At 40.1% G+C, this 9,797-nt stretch overlaps 1 protein-coding gene across 1 annotated transcript; it reads left to right on the top strand.

Moving 5' to 3' along the window:
• The first annotated feature begins 370 nt into the window (after positions 1 to 370).
• Positions 371 to 2,177, top strand: LOC133019740 (E3 ubiquitin-protein ligase TRIM35-like). Its single transcript, XM_061086297.1, has one exon. It carries the CDS (start codon positions 371 to 373, stop codon positions 1,751 to 1,753), a length of 1,383 nt encoding a protein of 460 aa, XP_060942280.1. The 3' UTR covers positions 1,754 to 2,177.
• The last annotated feature ends 7,620 nt before the right edge of the window (positions 2,178 to 9,797 follow it).

Raw genomic sequence — 9,797 nt, 5'->3', positions numbered from 1 at the left:
CTACGTACCTCTACATGATGTTGTGCATGTTTACTCTAGGAGTACTGCCAATGCGAACGGCGCATTTCCGGGTCACGGCCAGGGAGGGAGGGGGGCGCAGGATCTCAAGCATGCGCAAAGACAGCATCTCCAGTTGTTGTCTAGCTTCCAGAGTTACATGCGTGCGTTGTCCGATATACAGCCAAATCCGATGTACTTATCTGGGGGAGGTTATCCGTCTTCAGTCTGACACAAGAAATCTAGATTTGTGGAGTTACATGAAATGGATCTTCGATTGAAACCCAACAACGCCAGAAATCGGGTTTCAATCGGACACATGTAACCGCAGTGACTGACTGACTGTCTGTTTTCAGCTTCACCTGGAGACTCAATGGCTTCCAGATTAGAAGAGGACCTCTGCTGTCCCGTCTGCCATGATGTCTTCACAGATCCTGTTGTTCTGTCATGTAGCCACAGCTTCTGTAGAGACTGTGTGAAGAGCTGGTGGAAAGACAAAGAAGTAAAAGAGTGTCCAGTTTGTAAGAGAAGATCTTCAAAGGATTTACCACCTTGTAACCTGGTGTTAAAGAACCTGTGTGAGACCTTCTTACAGGAGAGATATCAGAGCTCTTCACATGCTCTCTGCAGTCTGCACTCAAAGAAACTCAGACTCTTCTGTCTGGACCATCAGCAGCCAGTGTGTCTCGTCTGCAGAGATTCAGAAAAACACACGGGCCACAGAATCAGACCCATCGATGAAGCTGCACAACAACACAAGAAGCAGCTTCAGGAAACTCTGGAGCCCTTGAAGGAGAAGTTACAGTGTTTTGAACGTGTTAAAGCAGAGTTTGAACAAACAGCAGAACACATTAAGGTCCAGGCCGGACTCACAGAGACGCTGATCAAGGAGCAGTTTAAAAAGCTTCATCAGTTCCTGGAGAAGGAAGAGGAGGCCAGGATGGCTACACTGAGGGAGGAAGATGAGCAGAAGAGTCGGATGATGAAGGAGAAGATTGAGTCTGTGAGCAGAGACATAACGGCTCTTTCAGACACAATCAGAACAACAGAGGACGAGCTGAGAGCTGAAGACGTCTCGTTCCTGCTCAACTACAAGGCTGCAGTGGAACGAGTCCAACAGCGCCTCCTGCTGGATGATCCACAGCTGGCCTCAGGAGCTCTGATAGACGAGGCCAAACATCTGGGCAACCTGAGCTTCAACATCTGGAACAAGATGAAGGACGAGGTCTCCTACTGTCCTGTGGTTCTGGACCCAAACTCTGCTCATCCATGGCTCGTCCTGTCTGAAGATCTGACCAGTTCGAGACTAGGAGCGAGACAGAAGCTTCCTGACAATCCAGAGAGGTTTGATTATTACGCCATAGTCCTGGGTTCTGAGGGTTTTAACTCAGGGACTCACAGCTGGGACGTCCTGGTTGGAGACAGTACTGACTGGACACTGGGTGTAAGAGCAGAGTCTGTCCAGAGGAAGGGAGGCGATCTGTCTGGATTATGGGGAATATGGTTCAAAGAAGGTAAATACACAGCAGATTCACCATCAGGACCATCTGTTCTCTCTGTGCAGAAGATCCAGAGGATCAGAGTGAAACTGGACTGGAACAGAAGAAAACTGTCGTTCTATGATCTTGATACTAACAAACACATTCACAGTTTCAATCACACTTTCACTGAGAAGATGTTTCCATCCTTTAGCATTAAAGATCCCTTGAAGCTGTTACCTGTGAAAGTCTCTGTGACGCTGGATCAGAGCCGTTAGAGATAAAGATTTTATTCATCATTATTTCTTCAAGAGAAATCTGCTGAATTTACAAGTTAAACTCGTTATTGTAAAGCTTTGTTTATTTCTCCTTTGACTTTTCCACGTGTGTAAAAATAATTCATTATTTTCTGATCTTTATCTTTGGTTTTAACTTTCATGGAAAATGTTTTCTCTTATTTAGATTTTGTGTGGATTCATGAAGTTGAGCAAACTGATCAAGATCCACATAAAAACACATTTATCAATAACAGCTGATCATTGTTCACATTCAACAAACTTTGTTAAAACTCACACGAGACATGATTCATGTTTAATCACATAAAGTCTGTTCACATATGAAATAATCCAACATGTATGAACATTTGTCTGTTTGATGTGATGAAGCCAAAATGATTCTGTCTGTAAAAGTGTTTATTCAACAGCAGCCTCTTGATGTGATTTTAATATTATAAAATAATAATAAAAACTATGAAACAGAAACAGAGTTCTGACCTTTTTTAAGTTGAAATGTAAACATAGCATTATCTGTAATTTAGTAGGATTTAACACTCAGATAGTTTCAGTTTTTTAAATTGAGTTATATACATGTATTCATTACTTTTAACTTTTAAATAAGTTAAATTAAATCAATCAATCAAACAACAAGCTGCAGACGTGGATCGAGGAGAGGTGCTGCAATTAAACACACACACACACACACACACGAACACACAGTTTCAGGTGAAGCTGTTCTTCAGCTGCTCAGTGGAGTTTCTTTTCTCTATTTTTTTATTGTCTTTGATACATGAACCAGTTTATTATTAATTAATTATTAGACGAAGAAACGCAGCGGACAGCGAGCCAGACTGAGAGGATCAACCGACAGCAAGATTCAAGAGTTTATTGTCACGTACACAACGATTACATTAAGCAGTCGCTTGCAATTAAATGCTTCGGTCACAGGCTCTCTTATGACAATGCTCAGTGTATTAAAAGCAGACAAAAAAATTGAAATAAAATAGATATCTAAAATATATATTTATATTTTGCATTGCTTATGTCTTATTGCTTATTGCTTATTGCATATTGCGTATTTTATATTTTACATTTTATATTTTATAGTTTCTATTGTATATTGTATTTTGTATATTGTATATTGTATATTGTATCATTTACATTTAAAATTTTATATTTAATACTTTATATTGTATATTGTATATTGTATTTTGTATATTGTATTTTGTATATTGTATATTTTATCAGTTACATTTGAAACTTTATATTGATTATTGTATATTGTATATTGTAAATTGTATGTTTTATACTTTATACTTTATACTTTATTTAGGGCCCGAGCACTGACATGAAAGGTCAGGTGAGGCCCTATTGAAATTGTTAGGATAATTATTATTATTCAGGCAAATGAATAGGCTTTTTGAGGGCTTTAACAGGCTCAAATTCTTACCAAAATTTAGAAAGTGGTGAAAATTTACGTATTCTGGAGGAATTTTCAATGGGCGTCGCTAAATGGCTCAACGGTGCCCCCCCCCCCGAGACCCCCGGAACGTGTTCACATTGACCGATCTTCACAAAAATCAATACACAGGTGTATCATGACCAGTGTCAGGATTTCAATATTTTAGCTAGTGTGGCTCTGACTGAACTCTATGCAATAAAGAAAGGGGGGGGGGACATGAACAGTTTGGGTCAGATATTATGCCTTCACACAAATGATTAATAATAACCTTTTCTTTCCTAGTGTTGAATCTACAAATTAGAATGTATGTGCGTCACGTTGTTGTTGCCTTGATTTGATTTAGTTGTTTTGAATGTCTGTATAAACAGAACGTACAGCCGATATAACAGAAACATAATAATCTTTTCTCCAAATGTAAACACCATTGGCCCTCACAGCCTCAGCTGTGTCAAGGCCTTGGGAGGGGCTCCTTGTCCCCTTCCGAGGAGGAAGAACCAATATCTACTATTATAAATATATTAAACCCCTTGTGTCCGGGGCCATTGTTGACTTCCTATTGCTAACTTAATTAGCATGGGCTGTGATAATTGTCCATTGCTTTGCTGATCCATACCTGTTCATTGCTTCCTAAATAAATACTTGATTGAATAAAACCGAGTTCGGATCTTCTCATATATAAGGATACAAAGAACACGACTGACACCAGACAAACAAAAAAGTCTTTAGGTGCAATTGGAAAAACGCAACAAGTGAGCTAGATATAGCTGAGCACTTTTATGGCTCATTATAAGCTCTAACAAGGCTTCAGTCGCAGTATGTGTGGAGCCCACTGGGAGCTGCTGTGAACACCTTTTCTCACAGGGCAGCTGAACACACACACACACACACACACACACACACACACACACACACACACACACACACACACACACACACACACACACACAGACACACACACACACACAGAGTAAAGATAACAATTGCAGGCCGTCAGGCTGTGTACACGCTGGATTTCCTAAGTCTGCAAACACTTTTTAAATTTTCTTTTGTTTTCTTTCTGCGACACCACAAACTCATGAATGTCACCAAATGACTGAGTACATGCTGCTGCCACTATAACACACAACCTGTGTATCTCTACTCAAAGTACTCCTGAGAGATGTGTATCGCACTATACGTGACATCAACTGTCACCACTCTTCTGCACAAGTCTGTTGATATCATTATTTTCAGCTGCATCAGCATTATGGTATTATATCAGATAAATATCAGCTAAAAATCATCAGCCAACCGCACAGCACGGAAAGAGATCTCATGACTACACAGGATTTACCCCAGGGGCCAAACATATGTGGGAAATAAGAGGGAACCCAAAGTAGAGCCTTGGGAGACACCACACACCTATAGGGGAGAACAAAAGGAGAGGCCAAGGCTTACAGAGAAGTTAGATAGATAGATAATAGATATATATTAGATATTAGATAGATAATAAATAGATAATAGATAGAGAGACAGATGTTTTTATTTTACAAACACGCTATCACCTGTGCCGATGAAGCTGCAGCACACTCTCTCCCTGAGTCTGCCCCCCACACACACACACACAGAAACACTCACCGCTGTACATTCGTTCTGAAAGGAGGATTTCATTGAAAAACCTCAAATCTGCCCACACAGAGAGAGAGAGAGAGAGAGAGAGAGAGAGAGAGAGAGAGAGAGAGAGAGAGAGAGAGAGAGAGAGAGAGAGAGAGAGAGAGAGAGAGAGAGAGAAAACATGTAGATAAATAAATAAATGACATGACAATGGTTGTGGATGGAGAAGTTGGTTTTCTCCATCCGGTGGCTGGGCTCAGCTCGGGGGGGGGGGCTCGGAGCAGAGCTGCTGCTCCTTCTCGTGAAAAGGGAGAGAGGAGGTTCAGCGTTTTATCAGGAGGTCTCCTGGGTGCTTTATATCCCATTTGGCTGAGGAATGGAGCTGGAAAGGGTTGCTGGGAAGTTGGATATCAATAAAATACTCTTTTAATTTTCTGATATTGTTTCCATTTGTTTGCACTCTTGCTTCTGTCTCTTTAATAAGACTTCAGCTCTGCAGTTCAGTCACAGACTCCCCCACCCCCCCTCACTTCCTGTTAATATTGAACTTTCACTTTCTAGAAGAACGACCTCTGAACATTGAACACTCAGCAGATCACAAACATATTCAAGCAGCTATTTTACAACCAGGACTCTTGTCTGTGTGAGCTTGTTGCTGCCAAATTACTTTTGACCAGTTATCAAATCAAAGGCTTGAGTTACTTTTTACAATCGTGTCCTGACACACCAGAGAAACCAGGAAGCATCTGTTCCTCCCTGAAGAGACGCAGGCTGAAAACCAGACGATCACATTCACCTTCCAAACCAAACTGAACCAAACCAGACCAGACGTCCTGAGTGAGTCCAGCTACAAGAGAGAAGAGTCAAACTACAACCTGCCGACGCTCCACACACTGACCGTGAGTTTAACAAACACCTCGACTCAGAGTGGAAGTGAACCTCAGTGAAGTTCATGGAGCTGTGACTGACTGACTGTCTGTTTTCAGCTTCACCTGGAGACTCAATGGCTTCCAGATTAGAAGAGGATCTCTGCTGTCCCGTCTGCCATGATGTCTTCACAGATCCTGTCATTCTGTCATGTAGCCACAGCTTCTGTAAAGACTGTGTGAAGGGCTGGTGGAAAGACAAAGAAGTAAAAGAGTGTCCACTTTGTAAGAGAAGATCTTCCATGGAGCTACCACCTTGTAACCTGGCGTTAAAGAACCTGTGTGAGGCCTTCTTACAGGAGAGAGATCAGAGCTCTTCACCTGCTCTCTTCAGTCAGCACTCAGAGAGACCCATCGATGAAGATGCACAAAAACACAAGAAGCAGCTTCAGGAAACTCTGGAGCCCTTGAAGAAGAAGTTACAGTGTTTTGAACGTGTTAAGGTAGAGTTTGAACAAACAGCAGAACACATTAAGGTCCAGGCCGGACTCACAGAGACGCTGATCGAGGAGCAGTTTAAAAAGCTTCATCGGTTTCTAGAGGAGGAAGAGGAGGCCAGGATGGCTGCACTGAGGGAGGAAGAGCAGCAGAAGAGTCAGATGATGAAGGAGAAGATTGAGGCTCTGAGCAGAGACATAACGGCTCTTTCAGACACAATCAGAACCACAGAGGACGAGCTGAGAGCTGAAGAAGTCTCGTTCCCGCTCAACTACAAGGCTGCAGTGGGACGAGTCCAGCAGCGCCTCCTGCTGGATGATCCACAGCTGGCCTCAGGAGCTCTGATCGACGAGGCCAAACATCTGGGCAACCTGAGCTTCAACATCTGGAACAAGATGAAGGACGTGGTCTCCTACAGTCCTGTGGTTCTGGACCCAAACTCTGCTAGTCTACGACTCGTCCTGTCTGAAGATCTGACCAGTTTGAGAGGAGGAGAGAGACAGAAGCTCCCTGACAATCCAGAGAGGTTTGATACTTACGCCTCAGTCCTGGGATCTGAGGGTTTTAACTCAGGGACTCACAGCTGGGACATCCTGGTTGGAGACAGTACACACTGGTTACTGGGTGTAAGAGCAGAGTCTGTCCAGAGGAAGGGAGGCGATCTGTCTGGAACATGGGGAATAATGTTCTATGAAGGTAAATACAGAGCAGGGTCACCATCAGCATCATCTGATCTCTCTGTGCAGAAGATCCAGAGGCTCAGAGTGAAACTGGACTGGAACAGAAGAAAACTGTCGTTCTATGATCTTGATACTAACACACACATTCACAGCTTCATACACACTTTCACTGAGAAGATGTTTCCATACTTTGGCATTTTAGATCCCTTGAAGCTGTTACCTGTGAAAGTCTCTGTGACGCTGGATCAGAGCCGTTAGAGATAACGATCTTATTGATCATTATTTCTTCAAGAGAAATCTGCTGAATTTAAAAGTTAAACTCGTTATTCTAAAGCTTTGTTTATTTCTCCTTTGACTTTTCCACGTGTGTAAAAATATTTCATTATTTTCTGATCTTTATCTTTGGTTTTAACTTTCACTAAAAATGTTTTCTATTATTAAGATTTTGTGTGGATCCATGAAGTTGAGCAAACTGATCAAGATCCACATAAAAACACATTTATCAATAACAGCTGATCATTGTTCACATTCAACAAACTTTATTAAAACTCACACATGAGACATGATTCATGTTTAATCACATAAAGTCTGTTCACATATGAAATAATCCAACATGTATGAACATTTGTCTGTTTGATGTGATGAAGCCAAAATGATTCTGTCTGTAAAAGTGTTTATTCAACAGCAGCCTCGTGATGTGATTTTAATATTGTGATAAAATAATAAAAACTATGAAACAGAAACAGAGTTCTGACCTTTTTTTAAGTTGAAATGTAAACATAACATTATCTGTAATTTAGTAGGATTTAACACTCAGTTTCAGTTTTTTAAAATTGAATTATATATACATTTATTCATTACTTATAACTTTTAAATAAGTTAAATTAAATCAATCAATCAAACAACAAGCTGCAGACGTGGACCGAGGAGAGGTGCTGCAATTAAACACACACACACACACACACAAACACACACACACACACACACAGGTGAAGCTGTTCTTCAGCTGCTCAGTGGAGTTTTTTTTTCTCTATTTTTTTTATTGTCTTTGATAGATGAACCAGTTTATTATTAATTATAAGAAGAAGAAACGCAGCGGACAGCGAGCCAGACTGAGAGGATCAACCGACAGCAAGATTCAAGAGTTTATTGTCACGTACACAACGATTACATTAAGCAGTCGCTTGCAATGAAATGCTTGGGTCACAGGCTCTCTTATGACAATGCTCAGTGTATTAAAAGCAGACAAAAAAATTGAAATAAAATAGATATCTAAAATATATATTTATATTTTGCATTGCTTATTGCTTATTGCTTATTGCATATTGCGTATTGCGTATTGCATATTTTATATTTTTCATTTAATATTTTATACTTTCTATTGTATATTGTATTTTGTATATTGTATATTGTGTCATTTACATTTTAAATTTTATACTTTATATTGTATATTGTATATTTTATCATTTACATTTTAAACTTTATATTGAATATTGTATATTGTATATTGTATATTGTATATTTTATCATTTACATTTTATATTTTATACTTTATACTTTTTACTTTATTTAGGGCCCGAGCATTGACATGAAAGGTCAGGTGAGGCTCTTTTGAAATTGTAAGGATTATTATTATTATTCAGGCAAATGAATAGGCTTTTTGAGGGCTTTAACATGCTCAAATTCTTACCAAAATTTAGAGAGTGGTGAAAATTTATGTATTCGGGAGGAATTTTCAATGGGCGTCGCAAAATGGCTCAACCGTGCCCCCCGAGACCCCCGGAACGTGTTCACATTGACCTATCTTCACAGAAATCGATACACAGGTGTATCATGACCAGTGTCAGGATTTCAATATTTTAGCTGGTGTGGCTCTGACTGAACTCTATGCAATAAAGAAAGGGGGGGGCATGAACAGTTTGGGTCAGATATTATGCCTTCACACAAATTATTAATTATAACCTTTTTCTTTCCTAGTGTTGAATCTACAAATTAGAATGTATGTGCGTCACGTTGTTGTTGCCTTGATTTGATTTAGTTGTTTTGAATGTCTGTATAAACAGAACGTACAGCCGATATAACAGAAACATAATAATCTTTTCTCCAAATGTAAACACCATTGGCCCTCACAGCCTCAGCTGTGTCAAGGCCTTGGGAGGGGCTCCTTGTCCCCTTCCGAGGAGGAAGAACTAATATCTACTATTATAAATATATTAAACCCCTTCTGTCCCGGGCCATTGTTGACTTCCTATTGCTAACTTAATTAGCATGGGCTGTGATAATTGTCCATTGCTTTGCTGATCCATACCTGTTCATTGCTTCCTAAATAAATACTTGATTGAATAAAACAGAGTTCGGATCTTCTCATATATAAGAAAAGGACAGTCAGGACGGCAGGAAAGATCATCGGTGCCAACCTGTCCACCATCCAGGACCTGTACACCTCCAGAGTCAAGAAACGGGCAGGAAGGATCACTGCAGATCCTTCTCATCCTGGTCACAACCTGTTCCATCTCCTCCCCTCTGGGAGGCGCTACAGATCTCTGTTGACCAAAACCTCCAGGCACAAAAACAGTTTCTTCCAACTCGCTGTCTCACTTCTGAATAGCCAACCCACTGTGGCACTTTGCAATAACACTGGATCTTTATAATAACCACTGTACAGTTTCTCCCGAAATTATATTATATTATATATAATATATATTATAATTATGGTTATGTTATGTCATCCTCACTGTATAACCGTAATACACATACCGTTTAATAATTATCACTGCAATTCTTTTCTTAGACTGTCGCACTGTTTGTATTTTGTATTTTTTTTGTTACTGTTTGTATTGTACTGTTTTGTTTTGTGATGTGTATTCTGTGTAAGCACACTGAGAGCCACTTTACTTTACCGAGTAAAATTACCTGTTTGTGCAAACTTACTTGGCCAATAAACCTGA

The sequence above is a fragment of the Limanda limanda genome, chromosome 14, assembly GCF_963576545.1.
Source record: "Limanda limanda chromosome 14, fLimLim1.1, whole genome shotgun sequence".
In the NCBI taxonomy this organism is placed as follows: Eukaryota; Metazoa; Chordata; class Actinopteri; order Pleuronectiformes; family Pleuronectidae; genus Limanda; species Limanda limanda.
This window is presented reverse-complemented; position numbering and strand designations above follow the sequence as displayed.